This window comes from Bombina bombina, chromosome 9 (assembly GCF_027579735.1).
Source record: "Bombina bombina isolate aBomBom1 chromosome 9, aBomBom1.pri, whole genome shotgun sequence".
Classification (NCBI taxonomy): Eukaryota; Metazoa; Chordata; class Amphibia; order Anura; family Bombinatoridae; genus Bombina; species Bombina bombina.
Genome location: NC_069507.1, coordinates 222,185,836 through 222,213,335, shown reverse-complemented (window position 1 = coordinate 222,213,335; position 27,500 = coordinate 222,185,836). Strand labels below are relative to the sequence as shown.

The 27,500-nt window shown below is 40.0% G+C and overlaps 1 protein-coding gene across 1 annotated transcript in view; it reads right to left on the bottom strand.

The window, feature by feature from the left end:
- Positions 1 to 27,500, bottom strand: part of TIAL1 (TIA1 cytotoxic granule associated RNA binding protein like 1) — a 140,300-nt gene that overhangs the window by 109,155 nt on the left and 3,645 nt on the right. Inside the window, 4 exon segments of the mRNA XM_053692660.1 lie at positions 10,489 to 10,575; positions 10,578 to 10,638; positions 11,659 to 11,666; positions 19,908 to 20,004. Of these exon segments, the coding sequence (XP_053548635.1) occupies positions 10,489 to 10,575; positions 10,578 to 10,638; positions 11,659 to 11,666; positions 19,908 to 20,004 (253 nt within the window).

The following is a 27,500-nucleotide window of genomic DNA, read 5'->3' as shown; positions in this document are numbered from 1 at the left end:
TGAGACCTAAACCTTCCATGCACATAGCTACTGAAGGGAATGATCGAGACTGAAGGTTCCGACAAGATGAAACCAATTTTAATCGTCTCTTGTCTGTTAGAGACAGAGTCATGGACACTGAATCTATCTGGAAACCTAAAAAGGTGACCCTTGTCTGAGGAATCAAAGAACTTTAAGGTAAATTGATCCTCCAACCATGTCTTTGCAGAAACAACACTAGTTGATTTGTGCGAGATACTGCAGAATGTAAAGACTGAGCTTGTACCAAGATATCGTCCAAATAAGGAAACACAGCAATACCCCGTTCTCTGATTACAGAGAGTAGGGCACCGGGAAGCTTTGAAAAGATTCTTGGAGCTGTCGCTAGGCCAAATGGAAGAGCGACACATTGGTAATGCTTGTCTAGAAAAGAGAATCTCAGAAACGGATAGTGGTCTGGATGAATCGGAATATGAAGATATGCATCCTGTAAGTCTATTGTGGACATATAATGCCCTTGCTGAACAAAAGGCAGAATAGTCCTTATAGTCACCATTTGGAAAGTTGGCACTCTTCCATAACGATTAAAAATTTTCAGAGTCCAGAACTGGCCTGAATGTTATTCTTTCTTTGGGGACAATGAATAAGATTTGAATAAAACCCCAGACCCTGTTTCCTGAAACGGAACTGTATGATTACCCCCTGAAAGCTCCAGGTCTGAAACACACTTCAGAAAAGTCTGAGCCTTTACTGGGATGTGTGAGAGAAAAAAAAATCTTCTCACAGGAGGTCTTACTCTGAAACCTATTTGGTACCCTTAAGAGAAAATACTCTGAATCCATTTATTTTGGACAGAATCTGCCCAAAATTGTTTGGAAGAATCTTAATCTGCCCCCTAGCAAGCCGAGGCCTGGAATGAGGGCCACACCTTCATGCAGACTTGGGGGGCTGGCTTTGATTTCTTAAACGGCTTGGATTTTCTCCAACTTGAAGGTTTCCAATTGGAACCAGATTCTTTGGGGGAAGGATTAGGTTTCTGTTCCTTACTTTGTCGAAAGGAACGAAAACGGTTAGAAGCTTTAGATTTACCCTTAGGCAAAAAAAACTCCCTTCCCCCCAGTGACAGTTGAAATAATCAAATCCAACTGAGAACCAAATAATTTATTACCTTGGAAAGAAAGAGATAGTAATCTAGACTTAGATACCATGTCAGCATTCCAATATTTGAGCCACAAAGCTCTTCTAGCTAAAATAGCTAAAGACAGATTTAATATAAATTTTGATGATATCAAAAATGGCATCACAGATAAAATGATTAGCATGTTTAAGCAAGTGAATAATGCTAGACAAATTAGGACCATTTCCTGTTGCGCTAAACTTGCCAACCAGAAAGTTGATGCAGCTGTAACATCAGCCATAGAAATGGCAAGCCTGAGAAGATGGCCAGAATATAAATAAGCTTTCCTTAGATAGGATTCAAGTTTCCTAACTAAAGGATCTTTAAAAGAAGTACTATCTTCCATAGGAATAGCAGTACGTTTAGCAAGAGTAGAAATAGCCCCATCAACTTTGGGGATCTTTTCCCAAAACTCCAATCTAACTGCTGGCAAAGGATACGATTTTTTTAAACCTTGAAGAAGGAATACAAGTAGTACCAGGACTATTCCATTCCTTAGAAATCATATCAGAAATAGCATCAGGAACTGGAAAAAAAATCTGGAGTAACCACAGGAGGTTTATATACAGAATTTAAACTATTACTAGTTTTAATATCAAGAGGATTAGTTTTCTCAATATCCAATGTAATGCTACATCCTCTTTAAACAAGGAACGAATATACTCCATTTTAAATAAAATAAGTAGATTGTCAGTGTCAATATCTGAGGAAGGATCTTCTGAATCAGATAGATCCTCATCAGAGGAAAATAATTCAGTATGTTGTCGGTCATTTGAAATTTCATCAACTTAATGAGAAGTTTTAAAAGACCTTTTACGTGTATTAGAAGGCGGGATGGCAGACAAAGCCTTCTGAATCGCATCAGCAATAAAATCTTTTATATTCACAGGTATATCATGTACATTAGATGTTGAAGGAACAACAGGCATTGTACTATTACTGATGGGACACATTCTCTGCATGGTAAAAGCTTATGATAACTATTACATACCACAGCTGGAGATATAATCTCCACAAATTTACAACAAATTGCACTTAGCTTTGGTAAACTGCTATCAAGGCAGCAGGGTTCCAACAGTGGTTTCTGAGATAGAATCAGATTGAGACATCTGCAAATGTAAGAGAAAAAACTAAATATAAAGCAAAATATCAATTTCTTATATGGCAGTTTCAGGAATGGGAAAAAAATGCAAACAGCATAGCCCTCTGATATAGAAAAAAGCAAGAGGCTTATAGGAATGGGGGTTTTAAATAATGAATTATTTGGCGCCAAGTATGACGCACAACTCTAGCAAACTGAATTTTTTTTGGCGCCAACAACAGACCAGAAATGACACACTTGCGTCACTGTAGACACAACCTTGTGCAAGGAACTCGGCGTCAACTAAGATGCCGGAAATGACGAATTTTCGTCATTGGGACTACCTTTGTGCCAAAAAAATTTCTCGTGCCAAGAATTCGCAATAAACTTTGGCATTTTGCAGTCAACTGAAAAAAAAAAAACAAAAAAAAAATAGACTTAACCCAGTAAGAAAAAATATTTTCCTAAATAGTGTTTTTCCTCCCAATATGAAACTGATTAGTCTGCAAAAGGAAATATACATAAACCTGACTCATAGACAAATATAATTACAATAGCATATAGTTAGAACTTTATATTAATGCATAAAGTGCCAAACCATAGCCGAGAGATGTCTTAAGTAATGAAAACATACTTACCAAAGACACCCATCCACATATAGCAGATAGACAAACCAGTACTGAAACAGTTATCAGTAGAGGTAATGGAATATGAGAGTATATCGTCGATCTGAATAAGGGAGGTAGGAGATGAATCTCTACGACCGATAACAGAGAATCTCCACGTGGAAAAACCATTGCATTCAATAGGCGATACTCCCTTCACAACCCTCTGACATTCACTGTACTCCGAGGAATCAGGCTTCAAAATGCTGAGAAGCGCATATCAATGTAGAAATCTTAGCACAAACTTACTTCACCACCTCCATAGTTTGTAAAAACTGAATTGTGGGTGTGGGTGAGGGGGGTGAATTTATAGGCATTTTGAAGTTTGGAAAACTTTGCCCCTCCTAGATTGTATATCCCATAAGGTCACTATCTCATGGACTCTTGCCAATTACATAAAAGAAAGAACACTTTATTATACAAAATAAAAAAAAAGGAACAGTCCAACATGGGAATGTGACAGTTTACACAATACCCATTACACAAAAGGGGAGCGAGGAGGAGTCTGTAAGCATACATTACTACAAACGTATGAACCTTATACTTTGGTTAAGTGTTTAAAACTCCCACAATCTTATTTAAAAATAAGCAAAACTATATATTACAAACACTTCCCGATGGCCTATATAAATGAATCATCTACAAAACATTTATGTTAAGAAAATTCTAGTGTACAGTGTCCCTTTAATTATAATAAACATTAACTATTCAAAATAAAGTAATCCTTCCCTTGATGGGTTACAGGACTAAATTTGGGAAGGGATAGGAAGGGGCAGAAAGAGCACTGAGCTTAACTGCTGCATGAAAGTGTTATAATTTAAGATTCACGAGTATGCAATTAAAAAAAAAAAAACAGAATTTATGCTTACCTGATAAATTTTCTTTCTCTTGTGATGCATCGAGTCCACAGATTCATCCATACTTGTGGGATATTCTCCTTCCCTACAGGAAGTGGCAGAGAGAGCACCCACAGCAGAGATGTCTATATAGCTCCTCCCTTAGCTCCACCCCCCAGTCATTCGACCGAAGGCTAGGAAGAAAAAGGAGAAACTATAGGGTGCAGTGGTGACTGAAGTTTTTTAAATAAAAATATACTATCTGTCTTAAATAGACAGGGCGGGCCGTGAACTCGATACATCACAAGAGAAAGAAATTTATCAGGTAAGCATAAATTCTGTTTTCTCTTGTAAGATGTATCGAGTCCACGGATTCATCCATACTTGTGGGATACCAATACCAAAGCTTTAGGACACGGATGAAGGGAGGGACAAGACAGGTACCTTAAACGGAAGGCACCACTGCTTGTAGAACCTTTCTCCCAAAAATAGCCTCTGAAGAAGCAAAAGTATTGAATTTGGAAAATTTGGAAAAAGTATGAAGCGAAGACCATGTTGCCGCCTTACAAATCTGTTCAACAGAAGCCTCATTTTTAAAAGCCCATGTGGAAGCCACTGCTCTAGTAGAATGAGCAGTAATTCTTTCAGGAGGCTGCTAGCCAGCAGTCTCGTAAGCCATACGGATGATGCTTTGCAGCCAAAAAGAAAGAGGTAGCCATAACCTTTTGACCTCTCCGCTTACCAGAATAGACAACAAACAATGAAGATGTTTGACGGAAATCTTTGGTTGCTTGTAAGTAGAACTTTAAAGGCACAAACCACCATCAAGATTGTGCAACAGAACGTTCCTTCTTTGAAGAATGATTAGGACACAGCGAAGGAACAACAATTTCCTGATTGATATTTCTATTAGAAACAACCTTAGGAAGAATCCAGGTTTGGTACGTAATACACACCTTATCTGCATGGGGGGAAAAATAAGATAAGGTGGAGTCACACTGTAAAGCAGATAACTCAGAAACTCTTCGAGCCGAAGAGATAGCTACTTAAAACAAAAAACTTTCCAAGATAGAAGCTTAATATCTTATGGAATGCATAGGTTCACATGAACCCCTTGAAGAACTTTAAGAACCAAGTTTAGGCTCCATGGCAGAGCAACAGGTTTAAATACAGGCTTGATCCTGACCAGGAGGCCTGACTAAACGCTTGAACGTCTGGTGGACATCTGCCAGACGTTTGTGTAAAAAGAATAAGCCAAAGCAGATATTTGTTCCGTTTTAAGGAACTAGCTGATAATCCCTTCTCCAATCCTTCTTGGAGAAAAGACAAAATTCTAGGAATCCTAATCTTACTCCATGAGTAACCCTTGGATTCACATCAACAAAGATATTTGCGCCAAATCTTATGATAGATTTTCCTGGTGACAGGCTTTCTAGCCTGAATCAGGGTATCAATGACCGACTCAGAGAAACCACGCTTTGATAGAATCAGGCGTTCAATCTCCAAGCAGTCAGACGCAGAGAAATTAGATTTGGATGCTTGAACGGACCTTGGATTAGAAGGTCCTGCCTCATTGGCAGAGTCCACGGTGGAACAGATGACATGTCCACCAGGTCTGCATACAAAGTCCTGCGTGGCCACGCAGGCGCTATCAGAATCACCGAAGCTCTCTCCTGCTTGATTCTGGCAACCAGACGTGGGAGGAGAGGAAACGGTGGAAATACATAAACCAGATTGAAGGACCAGGGCACTGCTAGAGCATCTATCAGTACCGCCTGGGGATCCCGGACCTAGACCCGTAACGCGGAGTTTGGCTTCTGTCGGGACGCCATCAATCTAATTCTGGTGTGCCCCATAGCTGAGGTCAGCTGGGCAAATACCTCCGGATGGAGCTCCCACTCCCCCCGGATGAAAAAGTCTGGACGACTTAGGGAAATACGCCTCCCAGTTCTCTACCCCTGATATGGATTCCTGAGAGATGGCAAGAGTGGATCCTCCTCCCATCGGATAATTTTGGTTACCTCCACATCGCTAGAGACTCCGTGTTCCTACCTTGTATGATTTGATATAGGCTACAGTTGTGATGTTGCCGACTGAAACCTGATGAATTTGGCTGCAGGCTAGCTGAGGCCAAGCCTGAAGCGCATTGAATATCGCTCTCAGTACTAGAATGGTTTATCGGAGGACGAGATTCCTCCCGGAGACCATAGAGCCCTGTGCTTTCAGGGATTTCCAGACAGCACCCCAGCCTAGCATCTGTCGTTACTATGAGCCACTCTGGCCTGCGAAACATATTCCGAGACAGGTGGTCCTGAGACAACCACCAGAGAAGAGAATCTCTGGTCTCTTGGTCCAGATGCAGTGTGAGGAGATAAATCTGCATAATCCCCATTCCCACTGTTTGGAGGCATGCATATTGCAGTGGTCTGAGGTGTAGGCGGGCATATAGAACTATGGTCCATTGCCGCTACCATAAGTCTGATTACCTCCATAGCACTGAGCCACTGATGCCGAGGATGGAATGAAAAGCTCGGCAATGCGATTAAAATGTTTTGATTTTCTGACCCTCCGTCAGAAATATTTTATATTCTACCGAGTCGATCAGAGTCTCTAGGAAGGAAACTCTTGTGAGAGGGAAGAGAGAACTCTTTTTTATGTTCACCTTCCACACGTAGATCTCAGAAAAGCCAACCACAATGTCCGTGTGAGACTTGGCTAGCTGGAAAGTTGACGCCTGAATAAGATGGTCGTCTATATAAGGCGCCACCTTGCTATAACCCCGTGGTCTTAGAAGCCGCCAAAAGGGACCCTAGCACCTTTGTGAAAATTCTGGGAGCCGTGGCCAACCCGAAGGAAGGGCCACAAACTGGTAATGCCTGTCCAGAAAGGCGAATCTGAGGAATTTGTGATGATCTCGTGAATAGGGATGTGTAGATATGCATCCTTTAAAGGGCCTTAACCCATCAAATAAGGTTATATAATAATGCACACAGTGCAGAATTATATAACTTTAGCCTAGCGTCGCGTTTCTTAAGCAGCGTATAGCAAAGATATTTAGCTACGATAATCTATTTTTCAGAACTCCGGCTCTGGTTCTACTGAGGCGGGTCTGTTTTTTACCTAAGCGCATCGGGCACGCTGCTAGTCACAGCACGCCCGATCGCGCCATTAAACTGAATGTGCTCGCTCCCCGCTCGGGTATGGTAGCGAGAGCGAGCTACATTCAGTTTAATGGGCGCGGATCGGGCGTGCTGTGACTAGACAGCGTGCCCGATGCGCTTAGGTAAAAAACAGACCCGCTCAGTAGAACCAGGAGCGCGTTCTGAAAAATAGATTATCGTAGCTAAATATCTTTGCTATACACTGCTTAAGGAAACGTGACGCTAGGCTAAAGTTATATAATTCTGCACTGTGTGCATATTATATAACCTTAGTTGGTGGTTTACTGGCCCTTTAAAGTCCACGGTAGTCATATATTGACCCTCCTGGATCAGAGGAAGAATAGTCCGAATAGTCCTCCAGTCTTAGAAGATGGTACTCTGAGGTAAGTTATTTAGAATTTTGAGATCCAAGATTGGTCTGAAAGTTCCCTCTTTTTTGGGAACCACAAACAGGTTGGAGTAAAAGACCTAGCCCATTTCAGCTCTTGGAACTGGGCGAATCACTCCCATGGTATGTAGGTCTTCTACACAGCGTAAGGAACCCTCTCTCTTTGTCCTGGTTGCAGACAATTGAGAAATGTGAAATCTCCCCCTTGGGGGGGGGGGGGGGGGGGAGGAGTCTTTGAAGTCCAGAAGATATCCTTAGGGACACAATTTCTAAAGCCCAGGAATCGTGAACAGCTCTTGCCCAAGCCTGAGCAAAGAGAGAGTCTGGCCCCTACTAGATCCGGTCCCGTATTCGGGGCTTACCCCTTCATGCGTCTTAGAGGCAGCAGCAGGCTTCTTGGCCTGTTTACCTTTGTTCCAAGCCTGGTTAGGGTCTCCAGACTGACTTGGATTGACAGAATTCCCCTCTTGCTTTGCTGCAGGGGAAGCTGAAGTTGGGACCATCACCTTGAAGTTCTAAAGGAACGAAAATTATTTTGTTTGTCCTCATTTTATTTGTTTTAATCCTGAGGGAGGGCATGGCCTTTCCCTCCAGTGATGTCCGAAATAATTGTCTTTCAGTGCAGGCCCGAATAGGGTCCTTTCCTTTGAAAGGGAGATGCTTCAACAATTTAGATTTTGATGAAACATCAGCAGACCAGGACTTAAGCCATAAAGCCCTGCATGCTAAAAAGGCAAAACCTGAATTCTTTGCCGCTAAGTTTAGCCATTTGGAAAGCGGCATCTGTAATAAAAGAATTAGCCAACTTAAGGGCCTTAATTCTATCCATATCATCCTTTAATGGAGTCTCCACCTGGAGAGCCTCAAACCAGAAAGCAGCTGCAGTAGTTACAGGAACAATGCATGCAATAGGTTGGAGAAGAAAACCTTGATGAACAAAAATTTTCTTTAGGAGACTCTCTAATTTTTTATCCATAGGATCTTTGAAAGCACAACTGTCTTCGATAGGTATAGTAGAAATAGCTCCCTCCACCTTAGGAACAGTCTGCCACGAGTCCTGTATGGTGTCAGATATGGGAAACATTTTCTTAAAAACAGGAGGGGAGCGAACGGAATACCTGGTCTATCCCACTCCTTACTAACAATAGTCACAATCCTCTTAGGGACTGGAAAAACATCAGCGTAAACAGGAACCTCTAAGTATTTGTCCATTTTACACAATTTCTCTGGGACCACTATAGGGTCACAGTCGTCTAGAGTAGCTAATACCTCCTTGAGCAATAAGCGGAGGTGTTCAAACTTAAATTTAAAGGCCGTCATATCATAATCTTTCTGAGGGAGCGTCTTTCCTGGAATCAGAAATCTCTCCCTCAAGTAACAAATCCCTTACCCCTAACTTCAGAACATTGTGAGGGTATATCGGATATGGCTACTAAAGCGTCAGACCGGGCTCAGCATTTGTTCTTAACCCAGAGCTGACATCTTTCCTTGTAAACCAGGCAGGTTAGAGAAAACCTCTGTGAGGGTTAAATTCATAACTGTGCCCATGTCTTGTAAAGTAAATTAATTAGACGCACTAGAGGTACTTGGCGTCACTTTTGTGCGGGGCGTTACTGGTTGTGACACTGGGGAGAGCTAGATGCTAAACCCTCATTTTCCTTCTAACTGAGAATCATATATTGCAATATTTTTAAGTGCTAAAATATGCTCTTTATAATTTATAGACATATCAGTGCAAGTGGGACACATTCTAAGAGGGGGTTCCACAATGGCTTCTAAACACATAGAGACAAGGATTCTCCTTAGTGTCAACATGTTAAAAACTGGCTAGTAATGTAACAAGCAAGCTTGGAAAACACTTAATCAAAGTAAATAACACTTTAAACAAAGAACGTACTGTGCCTTAAGAGAAAAAAAAAAGCTGCACAAACGCTGCAAAACAGTGTAAAAAAAAGCAGTAAACACAACGGGAAATTTTTACAGTAAGCATCATAAAGCCTTAGTAACTTTGCACAACTATGCAAATAAACAATTAACCCTTTAATGTAAAAACCGGATTGAAAAAACTTTCAAAACGTAAAATAACATTCAGCACCTTGCCACAGCTCTGCTGTAGCGCCTACCTGCCCTTTAGGAACGATTTGTGGGGAAAAAACCTCTTAATACAGCCCTCAAATACAGCAGGAATCTCTGGAGAAGTAGCTGAATGCTTCGTGAGGTAAATAAACTGTGCAACTGAAAATAGGCCCTCCCACCTCACTCGAAGTATGGGGCCTAAAAAACACCACAGAGTGTTTTCTTAAACTAGCCTGTGGGTTAATAACCCTTAAACAAGCCACAAAGACGTCCTTAAAGTCCCTCCAAAAAAACGTTTATTTGTTAATTAAACCAAAACGTTTTTTCCTATTAGTGTCACCAGTAACTATGAGCCCTAATGCAAGCTTGGATTCCTCTTTTACTGAATACAGCTTACCTTCCCCTCGATTGGGGATAATGCCAGCCTTTTCTAGAAATAACACAGTCTGTCTAGAAAAAAATAGACTGAACATACCTTAATGCAGTTTAGCCTGCAAACTGTTCCCGCCAACTGAAGTTTTCCTGTACTCTTCAGCCCTTGTGAGAACAGTAGTGGATCCTCCTTGCAGAAATCTTCATCCCTTTTCTGCAGAGAGTAAATAGTACACACCGGTACCATTTAAAATAACAAACTTTTGCTTGAGAAAATAAAAACTAACATTTTTTGTCACCACACTCACTTTGCCCTTCCTAGCAGTTTAAAGCAGGCAGAGAGAATGACTGGAGGTGGGAGCTATATAGGACAGCTCTGTTGTGGGTGGCTCTCTCTGCTCACTTCCTGTATGGAAGGGAGAATATCCCACAAGTATGGATGAATCCATGGACTCTATACATCTTACAAGAGAAATCAAATTACTTCATTATCAAAATGTGCACAAGCTTCTTTAAATGCAAACTTTGAGGTACCCAGCTACTACTGAGTATGTGCAAGAGTTCACAGTATATGCATTTTGTGATTGGCTAAGTGGTTGTCACATGATGCAAGGGGTAGGCAAAAATTAAAGTAACCTTGAATTTGCCAGGCCGATTTTCCAAATTCTGATATATCGTTATTGCACTGTCTACTTATGTAATTTGTTTTATTATGCAATTCTACTGTCTGTAATAGCTCCTTAATAAGTTAACTCACTTTTTCCCAGTATTTTTCGGCCATTTCATGTCAGCTAATGCAGCATCAGCATCTCTGTGTTCAAAAAATTCCACGAAGCAATAAATGGATCAATGCTAGTATTCTGCAAAACAGAAAATCCAACGGATGCACCAACCCTCTGGTATCTGTTTGCTGAAGATAGTGAGAGAGGAAAAAAAAAAAAAAAAAAAAAAAAAAGTTTTAAAGCTTTTCTGTTGAAGATACTTAAAAATTAAGTTCAAAAGCACAGCTTTTCCTGAAAAAATTTCCCTACTTTTGCCCAATCCAATATCACGTTTAAGATTTTATGTTCTACAGATTTAAAATAAACTATACTTTCAGTTTGGCAAACAAAAAATGCCTGCATTTAAAACTACTTATATTTTGATGTAATTTATAGGCAGCTCAACTGGCATTGAACAGATAAGCAAAGAAATCTAGTGCCGTTTCTGTTGAACCTGGATTGATAAAATCAGCAAAAGCTAACTGTGATCATGATTCTTGAACCAATTTTTTCATATTTTGTGATCATGCTAGGGATGCACCGAAATGAAAATTCTGGACCGAAACCGATACCAAAAATTCAGGATGATCCTGGCCGAAAACCGAAACGAAACCGAAATTGTTTTTTTCTTTTTTTAACTACAGTGTGTGTGTGTAGCCGAGAGAGCTTGTAGGCGGGAAAGCTCCAACAAATGGACATGGTAACTTGTACAGTAGGGCGTGATCTGCAGTGAAACTGGAGCTCTATAAGGGAGAGCGTGGTTATAGCCAGACAACAATACGAGATGGACATGTGTTTTGTTTTTGGGTGTAGTTATCCGTCCGATGAGCGTGGCTGCACCTGATCGTCTCATCGTATCTCCGCCTAGTTCCTGGTTCGGGTCTCACACTGACCCGTCAGATTATGTCCGGAGCCCCAAATGGAGTCTGCCTGTCACCTATCACCAGGACCACTGGACTTAGCTACATCCTTACGTGCAAGGTGGTTATTGAAAGTTACTGTGCTTTTTTGTATACACTGTCTGGTGGGTGCTAATTTGTACCAACTGTGTGCGAGCTTGGGGCTTATGCAGTGTGCACGCATATTTGCCTCAGACGAATAGAATGTCTACGCACAAGAGGCTGATGTATGAGCACTGTATATAAGGCTTAAAGATATTCACTGTGTGTGCTTAGGGCTGTGTCTGATAATATCAAGTGTTTATAAACATGTTACTTATCCTCCTTTGATATTTGTATTCACTATTCAGAACTTTCGTTTCCTTCTCTGCTGGTTTCAAATATCATGTAATGGTACTTATGTGTGTGCTCTGTGTACCATGCCAGTGCTGTGCTGCTCACCTTATGCTAAGAATAGACATGTAACTCAATAGAACAGGGGAGGGCTGTACATTTTTAGCCATTTTGGTCCTCTTTGGGCCGAAATTGGAATTGCACATTTTCGGCGGCCCAAATTTTGGTGCATTGCTAGTATTATTCTTTATTTAGTTCTGTGTAACAGAATCAGATTTAACCGTTTTTGTTTTGTTACCAATTATCAAAATAAAGTATAGTCCTAAAAAACTATTATTATATGCAAAACAGTAAGTAAAGTAATGAACTCAAACAGCAGCTCTAGGCTGGCATCAAATTTAAAATATGCTACACAATAATTTTGACGAAAATAAAAGGCAAAAAAAACGAAAAAACGAAATAACAAAAAATGCTATTTTCGGCCGAAACTTTCCGCGGCCGAAATTTCGGTGCATCCCTACCTAGATCAGTGATTTGCAACCTTTTTTTTTGCCGTGGCACACTTTTATACATTAAAAAATCCTGTGGCACACCACCATCCCAAAATTTTACAAAATCACACATTGTAGCCTAATACAGGATATATATATATATATATATATATATATATATATATATATATATATATATATATATATATATATATATATATATATATATATATACATACATACACACACTGTACTGTACTGTCATGCCATGCCTCCTACAAACTATACATGACATATTGACATTCATTCAAACACCCCCCCCCCCGCACTGTTGTCAGTCTGCCTGAGGATCTCTCACGGCACACTAGTGTGCCACGGCACACTGGTTGAAAAACACTGCCCTAGATCATGCATTAAAAACAATGGAAGTGTTACATTAAAAAGGTCAGTAAAGCAAAAATTAAACTTTCCTGATACAGACGGAGCATGGAATTTTTTTTATTTGTTTTTTTTTTATTTGTTGAAGAGTAGGCTCAGGAGCAGCAAGACACTGAGCTAGTTGAGCACATCTGGCGAGCCAACGACAAGAGGCATATATGTACAGCAATCAATTACCAGTTAGCACCCAGCAGTGCATACTACTACTGAACCTACCTAGTTATGCTCTTAAACAAAGGACACCCAGAGAAGAAAAGCAAATTTGATAAAGTAAATTGGAAAGTTGTTTAAAATAGGACGCACTCTCTCCGTTTCAACTCCAGTCCTCCTGTACCCCTAACAGAAGAGATTTTCATACATATTTGAACTTGAGCCAATGTGCTTTCACCCATAAATTGATCAATTCCCTAGTGCTCTAGTTAAGATATCATGAAATCTGGCCTGTTACAGGCACGAGTTGAGAAACAGCTCTATCTGAATCATGAAAGAATAATCTTGACTTTACTGTCACTTTAATTATAATGCATAGTATCAATTCCATGCTGAAGTTGTTAAAGTAATTGTAAACTTTGACAAAAGGGTGCCGGTTTATAAAAATCCTTTTAAAAACAGGGGCACTTTCATTCATCAAAGTTTCCATTTCACCAGTTTTGTTAAAATACTTAACTTTTCTTCTTAAAAGCCGGACCAGCGATTCCCCCCATCTGCCGCTCGTCTCTTCATACGTAAGAAATGAAGAATCCGGCTTCCTCCAATCATGGCTTCCCCCCAGAGCAAACATTGCCTAAGGCCACAACATGATTGGAGGAAGCTGGATTCCTTATTTCTGACATATGAAGAGACTAGCGGCGGGCGGGGGAATCGCTGGTCCTGCTTTTAAGAAGAAAAACAGAATTTATGCTTACCTGATAAATTACTTTCTCCAACGGTGTGTCCGGTCCACGGCGTCATCCTTACTTGTGGGATATTCTCCTCCCCAACAGGAAATGGCAAAGAGTCCCAGCAAAGCTGGTCACATGATCCCTCCTAGGCTCCGCCCACCCCAGTCATTCGACCGACGGACAGGAGGAAATATATATAGGAGAAACCATATGATACCGTGGTGACTGTAGTTAGAGAAAATAATTCATCAGACCTGATTAAAAAACCAGGGCGGGCCGTGGACCGGACACACCGTTGGAGAAAGTAATTTATCAGGTAAGCATAAATTCTGTTTTCTCCAACATTGGTGTGTCCGGTCCACGGCGTCATCCTTACTTGTGGGAACCAATACCAAAGCTTTAGGACACGGATGAAGGGAGGGAGCAAATCAGGTCACCTAAACGGAAGGAACCACAGCTTGCAAAACCTCTCTCCCAAAAATAGCCTCCGAAAAAGCAAAAGTATCAAATTTGTAAAATTTTGCAAAAGTGTGCAGTGAAGACCAAGTCGCTGCCTTACATATCTGGTCAACAGAAGCCTCGTTCTTGAAGGCCCATGTGGAAGCCACAGCCCTAGTGGAGTGAGCTGTGATTCTTTCAGGAGGCTGCCGTCCGGCAGTCTCATAAGCCAATCGGATGATGCTTTTAAGCCAAAAGGAAAGAGGTAGAAGTCGCTTTTTGACCTCTCCTTTTACCAGAATAAACAACAAACAAGGAAGATGTTTGTCTGAAATCTTTAGTAGCCTCTAAATAGAACTTTAGAGCACGGACAACGTCCAAATTGTGTAACAAACGTTCCTTCTTTGAAACTGGATTCGGACACAAAGAAGGTACAACTATCTCCTGGTTAATATTTTTGTTAGAAACAACTTTAGGAAGAAAACCAGGCTTAGTACGCAAAACCACCTTATCTGCATGGAACACCAGATAAGGAGGAGAACACTGCAGAGCAGATAACTCTGAAACTCTTCTTTCCAAGATAGTAACTTAATATCTATGGAATGTAAGGGTTCAAACGGAACCCCTTGAAGAACTGAAAGAACTAGATTTAGACTCCAGGGAGGAGTCAAAGGTCTGTAAACAGGCTTGATCCTAACCAGAGCCTGAACAAATGCTTGAACATCTGGCACAGCTGCCAGTCTTTTGTGTAGTAAGACAGACAAAGCAGAGATCTGTCCCTTTAGAGAACTTGCAGATAATCCTTTCTCCAAACCTTCTTGAAGAAAGGAGAGAATCTTAGGAATTTTTATCTTATTCCATGGGAATCCTTTGGATTCACACCAACAGATATATTTTTTCCATATTTTATGGTAAATTTTTCTAGTTACAGGTTTTCTGGCCTGAACCAGAGTATCTATCACCGAATCTGAAAACCCACGCTTTGATAGAATCAAGCATTCAATCTCCAAGCCATCAGTTGGAGGGAGACCAGATTTGGGTGTTCGAATGGACCTTGAACAAGAAGGTCCTGTCTCAAAGGTAGCTTCCATGGTGGAGCCGATGACATATTCACCAGGTCTGCATACCAAGTCCTGCGTGGCCACGCAGGAGCTATCAAGATCACCGAGGCCCTCTCCTGATTGATCCTGGCTACCAGCCTGGGAATGAGAGGAAACGGTGGGAATACGTAAGCTAGGTTGAAAGTCCAAGGAGCTACTAGTGCATCTACTAGAGTCGCCTTGGGATCCCTGGATCTGGACCCGTAGCAAGGAACCTTGAAGTTCTGACGAGACGCCATCAGATCCATGTCTGGAATGCCCCATAATTGAGTTATTTGGGCAAAGATTTCCGGATGGAGTTCCCACTCCCCCGGATGAAATGTCTGACGACTCAAAAAATCCGCTTCCCAATTTTCCACTCCTGGGATGTGGATCGCAGACAAGTGGCAGGAGTGATCCTCCGCCCATTGAATTATTTTGGTCACTTCTTTCATCGCCAGGGAACTCTTTGTTCCCCCTTGATGATTGATATAAGCAACAGTCGTCATGTTGTCTGATTGGAACCTTATGAATTTGGCCTTTGCTAGTTGAGGCCAAGCTCTGAGAGCATTGAATATCGCTCTCAGTTCCAGAATGTTTATCGGGAGAAGAGACTCTTCCCGAGACCATAGACCCTGAGCTTTCAGGGATTCCCAGACCGCACCCCAGCCCACTAGACTGGCGTCGGTCGTGACAATGACCCACTCCGGCCTGCGGAAGCTCATTCCCTGGGACAGATGGTCCAGGGTCAGCCACCAACGGAGTGAATCTCTGGTCTTTTGATCTACTTGAATCATTGGAGACAAGTCTGTATAATCCCCATTCCACTGTTTGAGCATGCACAGTTGTAATGGTCTTAGTTCCTTTTGCACGAATTCATCTATGTCCATTGTTGCAACCATCAATCCTATTACTTCCATGCACAGCGCTATGGAAGGACAAGGAACAGAATGAAGCACTTGACAAGAGCTTAGAAGTTTTGATTTTCTGACCTCTGTCAGGAAAATCCTAATTTCTAAGGAATCTATTATTGTTCCCAAGAAGGGAACTCTTGTTGACGGGGACAGAGAACTCTTTTCTTTGTTCACCTTCCATCCGTGAGATGTGAGAAAGGCTAGAACGATGTCCGTATGAGCCTTTGCCTTTGACAGGGACGACGCTTGTATTAGAATGTCGTCCAAGTAAGGTACTACTGCAATGCCCCTTGGTCTTAGAACCGCTAGAAGGGACCCTAGCACCTTTGTGAAAATCCTTGGAGCAGTGGCTAATCCGAATGGAAGTGCCACAAACTGGTAATGTTTGTCCAGAAAAGCGAACCTTAGGAACTGATGATGTTCCTTGTGGATAGGGATATGTAGGTACGCATCCTTTAGATCCACGGTAGCCATAAATTGACTTTCCTGGATGGTGGGTAGAATCGTTCCAATAGTTTCCATTTTGAACGATGGTACCCTGAGAAATTTGTTTAGGATCTTCAAATCCAAAATTGGTCTAAACGTTCCCTCTTTTTTGGGAACTACGAACAGATTGGAATAAAATCCCATTCCTTGTTCCTTTATTGGAACTGGGTGTATCACTCCCATCTTTAGCAGGTCTTCTACACAATGTAAGAATGCCTGTCTCTTTATTTGGTTTGAGGATAAGTGAGACTTGTGGAACCTTCCCCTTGGGGGTAGTTCCTTGAATTCCAGGAGATAACCTTGAGAAACTATTTCTAGCGCCCAAGGATCCTGAACATCTCTTGCCCAAGCCTGAGCAAAGAGAGAGAGTCTGCCCCCCACCAGATCCGGATCGGGGGCTACTCCTTCATGCTGTCTTGTTAGCAGTGGCAGGCTTCTTGGCCTGCTTACCCTTGTTCCAGCCTTGCATTGGTTTCCAGGCTGGTTTGGGTTGTGAGGCATTACCCTCTTGCTTAGAGGATGCAGAATTAGAGGCTGGTCCATTTCTGCGAAAGGGACGAAAATTAGGCTTATTTTTAGCCTTAAAAGACCTATCCTGTGGAAAGGTGTGGCCCTCTGCCCCAGTGATGTCTGAAATAATCTCTTTCAAATCAGGTCCAAATAAAGTTTTACCTTTGAAAGGAATGTTAAGCAATTTTGTCTTGGATGACACATCCGCTGACCAAGACTTTAGCCAAAGCGCTCTGCGCGCCACAATAGCAAACCCTGAATTTTTCGCCGCTAATTTTGCTAATTGCAAAGCGGCATCTAAAATAAAAGAGTTAGCCAATTTAAGTGCGTGAACTCTGTCCATAACCTCCTCATATGGAGTTTCTCTACTGAGCGACTTTTCTAGTTCCTCGAACCAGAACCACGCTGCCGTAGTGACAGGAACAATGCATGAAATTGGTTGTAGAAGGTAGCCTTGCTGTACAAAAATCTTTTTAAGCAAACCTTCCAATTTTTTATCCATAGGATCTTTGAAAGCACAACTATCTTCGATAGGAATAGTAGTGCGTTTGTTTAGAGTAGAAACTGCCCCCTCAACCTTGGGGACTGTCTGCCATAAGTCCTTTCTGGGGTCGACCATAGGAAATAATTTCTTAAATATAGGGGGAGGAACAAAAAGGTATGCCGGGCTTTTCCCACTCTTTATTTACTATGTCCGCCACCCGCTTGGGTATAGGAAAAGCGTTGGGGGGCACCGGAACCTCTAGGAACCTGTCCATCTTGCATAATTTCTCTGGAATGACCAAATTGTCACAATCATCCAGAGTAGATAACACCTCCTTAAGCAGTGCGCGGAGATGTTCTAATTTAAATTTAAATGTCACAACATCAGGTTCAGCTTGATGAGAAATTTTTCCTGAATCTGAAATTTCTCCCTCAGACAAAACCTCCCTCATGGCCCCTTCAGATTGGTGTGAGGGTATGACAGAACAATTATCATCAGCGTCCTCTTGCTCTTCAGTGTTTAAAACAGAGCAATCGCGCTCTCTCTGATAAGTAGGCATTTTGGATAAAAGATTTGCTATGGAGTTATCCATTACAGCCGTTAATTGTTGCATGGTAATAAGTATTGGCGCACTAGATGTACTAGGGGCCTCCTGCATGGGCAAAACTGGTGTAGACACAGTAGGAGATGATGTAGTATCATGTTTACTCCCCTCATTTGAGGAATCATCTTGGGCAATATCATTATTTGTGGCAGTAGTGTCCTTACTTTGTTTGGACGCTATGGCACAATTATCCCATAAATTTAAATGGGGAGACACATTGGCTTTCATACATATAGAATATAGCTTATTTGAAGGTACAGACATGTTAAACAGGCTTAAACTTGTCAACAATGCACAAAAAACGTTTTAAAATAAAACCGTTACTGTCACTTTAAATTTCAAACAGAAAACACTTTATTACTGAATATGTGAAAAAGTATGAAGGAATTGTTCAAAAATTACCAAATTTTCACCACAGTGTCTTAAAGCCTTAAAAGTATTGCACACCAAATTTCAGAGTTTTAACCCTTAAAATAACGGAACCGGAGCCGTTTTTCAATTTAACCCCTATACAGTCCCAGATACAGTCTTTACTAAGACCCAACCAAGCCCTGAGGGGAATACGATACCAAATGACGCCTTCTAAAAGCTTTTTCAGAGATTCTTAGATCCTCACACATGCATTTGCATGCCCTGCTCTCAAAAAACAACTGCGCATTAATGGCGCGAAAATGAGGCTCAGTCTATGACTAGAAAGGCCCCCTGACTGAAAAAGGTGTCCAATACAGTGCCTGCCGTTTTATAAACGTTCCCCAAGATTATAAATGTCAATTGTTAGCCTAAATTTGAATATGCACAAATAAAGCAATCGATTTAGCCCATAAAAATGTCTACCAGTTTTTTAGCCCATAATAAGCCCTTTATTCTGTTTGTTTTTGACTAAGAAAATGGCTTACCGGTCCCCATGAGGGGAAATGACAGCCTTCCAGCATTACACAGTCTTGTTAGAAATATGGCTAGTCATACCTTAAGCAGAAAAGTCTGCTAACTGTTTCCCCCAACTGAAGTTACTTCATCTCAACAGTCCTATGTGGAAACAGCAATCTATTTTAGTTACTGTCTGCTAAAATCATCTTCCTCTTAACAAACAGAAATCTTCATCCTTTTCTGTTTCAGAGTAAATGAGTACATACCAGCACTATTTTAAAATAACAAACACTTGATAAGAGAATAAAAACTGCATTTAAACACCAAAAAACTCTTAACCATCTCCCGTGGAGATGTTGCCTGTGGCCAAACGGGCAAAGAGAATGACTGGGGTGGGCGGAGCCTAGGAGGGATCATGTGACCCAGGAGGGATCATGTGACCAGCTTTGCTGGGCTCTTTGCCATTTCCTGTTGGGGAGGAGAATATCCCACAAGTAAGGATGACGCCATGGACCGGTACACACACAATGTTGGAGAAAGGTGATGTATTTTAACAAAACCGAGTGAAATGGAAACCTTGATGAATGAAAGTGCCCCTGTTTTTAAAAGGATTTTGGTGGTGGAAGTCTAGCCCTCAAACTGTATCATGTTTTTCCCCACTGGAAGGTGGAGACTATATAGCCAGAGGCCCTGTCATCTGCACCATAAGCAGCTATATAAAACTCATAAGAAATAATAAAATGTTGTTGCCGAAGTGATAAAAGGCACAACCACACATAATTGAGCCACTGTCAAGGGCTATTGAGGGCTACTGTAAATAAGAGGTTGTGCCTTCATACTTATTGTCATAGCAGTATGGACCATATACAGGAGTCTTTAGAAAGCCTGAGCTTATTAGCAAACTAAAAAGCACTGTGTATGTGGGGGAAACAATCTTTCATTGTTATAAGCTAAAAAAACCCATAAAACACTGTTCGTTAATCTTACCTCAGTGATCATTTTACAGCTTTTACAAGGACCAATTTGACTGAATAACTGAAGGATTAATACTTCTGTAACATCTCTGGAAAGGTTACCTACATATCTGCATGGAGAAAAATAACAAGACATCAAAAAAATAACTACGTCAAAGTAATTGTCTTTCAAAATGTTCAAGGTTAATTGCATTCTCAAACTCACAAATCAAATTAAGGAAATTAAAGACAGGCAAGGCAACAGTGATGGTATAAATTTTTTTTATATATTTAGAACATTGTGATAGAAGAAGTTGTAGACAAAAGTATAGTTAGCTTTAAAAGAATAAAAATAAAATATAATACACACACACACACACGTATATATATAATATATAAATATAATATAATATATATATATATATATATGTGTGTGTGTGTGTGTGTGTGTGTGTGTGTGTGTGTGTGTGTGTGTGGTGTGGTGTGTGTGTGTGTGTGTGTGTGTGTGTGTGTGTGTGTGTGTGTGTGTATATATATATATATAATCTATATATATATATATATATATATATATATATATATATATATATATATATATATATATATATATATATATATATTATATATATATATATATATATATATATACACACACCACACACACACACACACATCTCCAAAAGAATAAAAATAAAATTATAATTACCACATTTGTATGTGCAGTGTGAGATATATATATATATATCTATATATATAAATTTATTTTCATATTCTCAATAAAAATATAGGGCTCCACAAACAAGCTGAACATTTTAGAGTGTCAGTGCCCCTTTTTCTAGGTGTCAGTGCCAAAATATTTGTCAAGTACTGTTGCAAAGAAAGAGTAGGGTAAGGGAAGTCAAAGAGGCAGGCACCCTGTATTCATTCCATTAGATCAGGAATGACCAATTGGCAGCCCATGGGCCAGACATGGTCTGTCTGCATCAGCACAGGGAAGAAAGTAGAAGTGTAAAAATGTGCCATTGTGTTTTTGTGGGTCCCAGAAATAGGTGGAATGAAATGTGTGCGCTGTGGGTACTTTTGGTTAGTGGGCAAACAAACACAAATGAGCTCTATGAAGAGGGGAGGAACTGCAGATGGAAGTATCCTGCAACATACTTAAATTGGCCTTTGGTTTACACTAAACATTTTTAAGAAATATTATACACGTGGTTAAATATAAATAAATTAAAGTGCCCTTAAGGCTTAGGCTTCTAAAATATTGATCTGTGGCCCCAACGTGTTAGGAATACTGTAGGTCCTCACTGCATCAGAATAAAATAAAACATCCTTTTCTTTTAAGAGATGGACACACTTCCTGGCGCAGATCTACGCCTCTGATTTGAACTATTGCATTGTACAAAAGCATTGCCTCTCACTCAAGTGTGTGCCCAGGGAGGGGGGGGGGGGGAGGAAGAAACAAAATATGAGATTAGGAAATAGATGTTTACAAAAGGCAACAAATTCTAAAGCTGGCTTTATTATTGCATGATAAACAATGTTAAATAAAGACAAACCATAATAAAGTGATGGACATCACTTGCAGTTTCTGTTACGAAGACAAAACAGCCTACCTCCAGAAGAACAGATGTAAACAGCCTACTCTTATCAGATTGTAAAAAGTTTAATAACTAGTATTTATATAGCGCCTTTCTCCCCAGTGGGGACTCAAAACCCGCTTTTTTCAGTGCTCGCTTCTCGAAATTAATCAAATCGGCAGCTGAATAGTAATAGTTATTATAATGATTTGAAGCCCATTATTTAAAAAAAGAATCTAAAAAAACAGGGGCAAACTTATGCATTTTGTGTACAATTCAATCAACCAAAAGATTTTTGCTATTAAATTTATTCTTATATGCTTTACCTTGTTTTGTAAAAATAAAAAAAACATTTAATTAAAAAACAACTAAAAAAAAAAAAACAAGGAAACTTTTAGTCATTTAAACTTTACAAAGAGCTTCTTTTTTAAACATTTACCATTGTGCTACGATAAACAGAACCAAAAAGGATATACAAAGACAATTTATGTAAAAAAAAACAAACAAAAAAAAACAAACAGGTGGGTGACAGCAACATCAGTTCCATTGTAACAAAAGCATTAAAATAAACTTCTCAATCTTCTTTTCAGCATTTATTTTTTTTATTTCTACGCCACGACCAAGACCTCTGAAACTACATACCCTTTGGAACACAGTGGAAATTTATGCAGCACAGAGACATGTCACATCAGTCTATTACAGAGTATGAGAGCAGAACTGGAGCAGATAGCTGCACTTACACAGGACGCCAGACACAAACTTAAAGTGAAGGTCATTCAGGATGAAACAGTGTCTGGTTTTTTAATAATCCTATTAAAAACAAGGGCACTTAATTCATCAAAATTGACATTTCACTTGTTTTCTTCAAACACTTGCCTTTTAATCTTCACAGCCACTCCAGCGATTCCCCCAGCTTCGGAAGCTCGTCATAGCACGCAAGAAATGACGAATCCGGCTTTCTCCAAACATGGCATTCCCCGGGGGGAATCATGACCCATGATTAGAGGGAAGCCAGATTTGTCGTTTTGGACCCGCGAAGAGGGCTTGCGACGGGCGGAGGAAGCGCATGCAGCGGCTGTCAGGATTAAAAGGTAAGTGTTTTGAAGAAAACAAGTGAAACGTCAATTTTGATGAATTAAGTGCCCTTGTTTTTAAAACGATTATTAAAAACCGGGCACCGATTCATCTAAATTGACCTTCACTTTAAACTTCAACTAACAATCAACAGGGAGAACCAGAGAAACGCAGCAGCTCACCTTCTAGACACATAAACAAGAGGTTCTAGGTACAGAGCTTCTTCTGCTGGACGACTCGGAACCTGTGGTGAGGTGACCGAATCAAGCTTCCACAGGTGACCTTCAACTGGACAGAAACAGGACGAAGTGATGGCTAGATTTTTATTTACAAGGAGCAGAACAAGGACTCTTCCCTGGAGCCCAAGGGCCAGCTTTTATTGCCTTGGTGCCAAGGTTTATCACAACCTGGTTTAACCTGCCAAATAACCCTAAAATACTTGGAACCAGTTTTCTAAAGTGCAGCAGGTGTGTGTGTGTGATTAGATTACAACACTTTCATATACCAGTTAGGCACAGACCTCACCCCCCCCCGCCCCCAACACCAATCCATATACCCATCATCAAGAGAAGAGGGAAAGTATATATATATATAATAGTTATGGGTTAAAATATCAGTGCATATATCTTATGGCATTACTCGGTTAAGGTAAACTAGTAGACTTGCAACCAACAATGCAGAGGTTACATTTGTCAACAATTTGTCCTCAGCTGTCATTTAAATGGTCCATCTAAAATAATAGAATTGCATAATAAAAAGACAATGCACTAACAGTAGTTACTCTATTTCAAATGAGTTTTTCTGACCATCTTCAAAACTTTTCCATTTCCCCCGTTTTCATGCGATAGCCTGAAAGCAAATGCTATATTCATATACAGGGCTTGACAAATATGTTTAAAATCAAGCAATATTCAGTTTTGACATTGGATGTATATTTATATATTCATAATGGCCAAAAGGTTTACTCAAAACTATATCACCAGAAACGTCTAATTAGAAGTTGGATGCCAGGGTCTAATTTTAAGGTGGCCACTGGCACCCGGGTTTGCTGAGACAAGCTCATATGTAACACTGCTCTTGCCTCAGAAAGTGTACACATAAAAATAATTTGCACACTTTGATAATGGAAGTAAATTGGAACTTTTTTAATTCCATGTTCTATCTGAATCGTGAAAGTTTAACTTTTAATTTAGTTTCCCTTTAACTTCTTGATTGCTCTCTATAGTTTATGTTTGCAGGGACAGTGAAATCAAAATTCATTGTTTAGACAGCATGCAATTTTAAACAAAGTCACAATTTACTACTATTAAATTTGCTTCGCTTTGTTGAAGAGTAAACCCCTGAAAAGCTGAGGAGTGTGTACATGTGTTTAGCACTCTATAGTTTACTCTTCAAAGAATACCAAGATAAAGTAAATTTGATAAAAGCATGCCATATTAAACAATTTTCCAATCTACTTTTTTCAACCATAAATGTTTAATTTTGACTTCACTAATCCTTTAAACTCTCTCTTTAAAGTGAAGTTAAAGTTACCTTGATCGAAATATCTAATACTTGTTCCCCTAAATCAATAGTAGTTTCATTCATCTTTTTTTTTATTTTTATTTTTAATTTTGACTAGAAACTGAGTTTTCGCAATTAATTCTCACTTTTTTTTTCCTCTGTAAATTCAACCCGTTTTTTTTTGTTGTTTTTTTGTCAGGTCACATTTTTTTACCAGCCTATTGAAATTCTGGCCGTTAGGCGGCCGTCAATCTAAGTCATCCACCTTCCGGATGATCTGCGCATACATTCAGAATAATTTTTGGGTCTTGAAAGACAAGCGTGTTCCCGTTTTGCGCATGGCTATTGAAATTATTATTGAATTGGCATAATACGTAAGTGGAGAAGAATGACGCCTGTGCATTGGAAAATAAGTAGCAGATTACTGCATGTGCATTACTGAGAGTAAGCGCCTCTATGCGCAGTTCAAGGGATCACCGTGAACGCGCTTTGTAGACACGTATAGAGCGGGTGGGACCGCTCTTTACGTCAATAAGATAAGGAAACGGCTGTTGGGAGGAGTCAAGATAGTAACAGTAGGCAACTATAAAAACTCTTTATTAGATACATTTATATGGTATTGGGGATTTTTTTTTTTTTTTAGAGATTTACTTTGGTAGACTATGACTAATTTATTAGTGTATTCAGATAGGCAAAACTTTACCTTCACTTTAAGTACTAGAATCATTGGATTAGGTGTACAAATTACTTTTAAATTTGGGCTCCCTTGGTGACTACAAATGTTGAAATATTGTTTGAGTATTTTTAGAGTTAAACGGATAGTCTACTCCAACATTTTTATTGTTTAAAAAGATAATCCCTTAATTACCCATTCCCCAGTTTAGCATAATATATATACTTTTTTACCTCTGTGATTACCCGGTATCTAAGCCTCTACAGACAGACCATTACCTCAGTGCTATTTACAGACTTTCACCTAAATAAAGAGCAATATTTTGCCATATCTACAGAAGTGCTGCATTCTTATTCTTTGTGCTGGATTTTAGCCAATTAGTGCTGACATATGAAAAACTCCTCGGGAGTGAGCACAATATTATATTTATGACACATAAACTAGTATCTTGCTGCGAAAAGCTATAAAAAATGCATTGAGATCGAAGGCAGCCTGTAGTGGCGTAGAGACAGGCATACATTTAGAGGAGTTTTAAAGTTATAAAGTATATTAACATAATATTGTATGTGCAAATCAGGGAACTGGGTAGTAAAGACATTATCTATCTTTTTAACAATTGTGGAGTAGACTTTAAAAAAAAAAAAAAAAAAATTAGCCTAACCCACTAGTTTTCAAACCTGTCCTTAGGATTCTCCAACAGGCCAGGTTTTCAGGATTACGTTGGATGAGAGCAGGTAAATAACCATGTTTACTTATCAGCTGATTATTTCACCTGTGCTCTAGTTCAGATATCCTCAAAATCTGGCCTGTTAGGGAGGCCTGAGGACAGGTTTGAAAACCAGTGCCCTATTCTTAAAAAAAAAAAAAAAAAAAAAAAAAAAAACACCTGTCAATGTTTCTAAAAAGTGGCACGATTGTATTCACTAGTAAGTTTTTCTTGGGTGAAAAAAAAAGGTAATTGCTTATCTAAAACTTTAAAGTGATGGTAAAACCTAGCGTTTGTGAAACGCTAGGATTCACAATTTTAACAAATAAAGGGGACTTTCAGTATTTGTTTGCAGCCTTCGCCGCACTGAGCTGCTCAGGCAGCCCACGGCAGAACGCTATTTGGCTGAGAGGTGACATTTCCGCCAAGCTGTTTTTCCCCCACACGGCTATTGGCTAAGAGGTAAAAACGTCACCTCTCAGCAAAATAGCGTTCTTCTGTGGGCTGCCTGAGCAGCTCAGTACGGCAAACGCTGCAAACAAATAAAGGAGCTTTCATCTTGAAAAAGTATGTTATACTTCATGAAAGTCCCCTTCATTTGTTCAAATGGTAAATCCTAGCATTTCACAAACGCTAGGATTTACCATCACTTTAATGCTCAGTAGAAATAAGCTGGGAAAGTGAGTTTAAGACATGTTAGAAGCATTTTCCCATAGCTTCCCGCAACCAAGATGACCACAATTTGGATCAATAAAGGATGTAAAGATGGGGACCGTTTCTGGTTCCTTTTCATCCTATATCACCTCCTTATGAGTGTTCTGTAGATTAAAAACAAACAAACCAGTAAATACAGTAGATTTACATAATCAACAAATAGATGATAAAAAGACAAGGCAATAGCACTTAGGGGTCAATTTATCGAGATGAGGTACACAGGGGCGCACAAACGCACCGCAGCTCGCGTCTCTCGCGGGCTGAATTCCGCTGCCAGAGTTCAGTATTGCACACAAGCGCTATTTTGTGCTTCCGTGCAATCCCGCCCCCTGCCCGCCCGTGATTGGCTGTCAATATCCCCAGTCGGACGAGACCGGGGAGATTAAAATTCACCACCTTAGAGGGTGCGAAAGGTTAGGAAAGCAACAGTCCTGATAACCACTGCTTCTTTAAAAAAGGGACTGTTGTGGGGGGGTCTAAAGGCTTGCAAAGCCTTTGATAGATTGACCACTAGGTCTGAACTTCAAATGACTAGTAGATTTTTTTTTAACAAATTTCAAAGTTATGTCTGTCTATTTCCACACCCTCTCTATCAGGTAATAGTTATCAGCCCATAACAGTAGGAGCTGGGGACTCAAAAAGTGTAAATATAAAAAGATTGTGCACATTTTATAAATGGAAATAAATTGTAAATTTGTTTGAAATTGCTGCTCTATCTGAATCATGAAAGTTTAATTTTGACTTGAGTGTCCCTTTAAATGTCATTTTAACAGGAAGGTCACGTATGAAATTCACTTGGCTTTTACCCCTGAGCTAATTAACTGATTTAATCCTGTATAAATATTGCAATTAACGAAAACTCTTAGCATAGAAGCAGCCCTAGAGCCTTATTGGGACTTAGACTTTTCCCATCTCTGCACATCTGAAAGACATCCCCATGCATCAGCTGATGCCAAGGCAGAGCTTCCAACATTTCTTGGAGAGTATATGGGACCTGAGTTTAGGAATTACCATACATTTCAAAGTTTGACTGGGAAATTAAAGTTAAAATATTTATTTCATGATTCAGATAGAGCATGCAATCTTAACTTTCCAATGTACTTGAGTTATCTAAATTTCCTATCCTTTGTTGAAAAGCATACCTAGGTATGCTCAGGAGCAGCAGTGCACTGCTAGGAGCTAGCTGCTGACTGATTACCGCACAAATGCCTGCTGCCATTAGTTAACTCAATGTGTTAATCTAGTTCCCAGCAGTATACTCCTGCTCCTTCAACAAAAGATACCAAGAGAATAAACCAAATTTGATAACAGAAGACTGAAAGTTGTTTAAATTTGTACGCCCTTTCTAAATCATAAAAGAAACATTTCGGGAGTCATTTC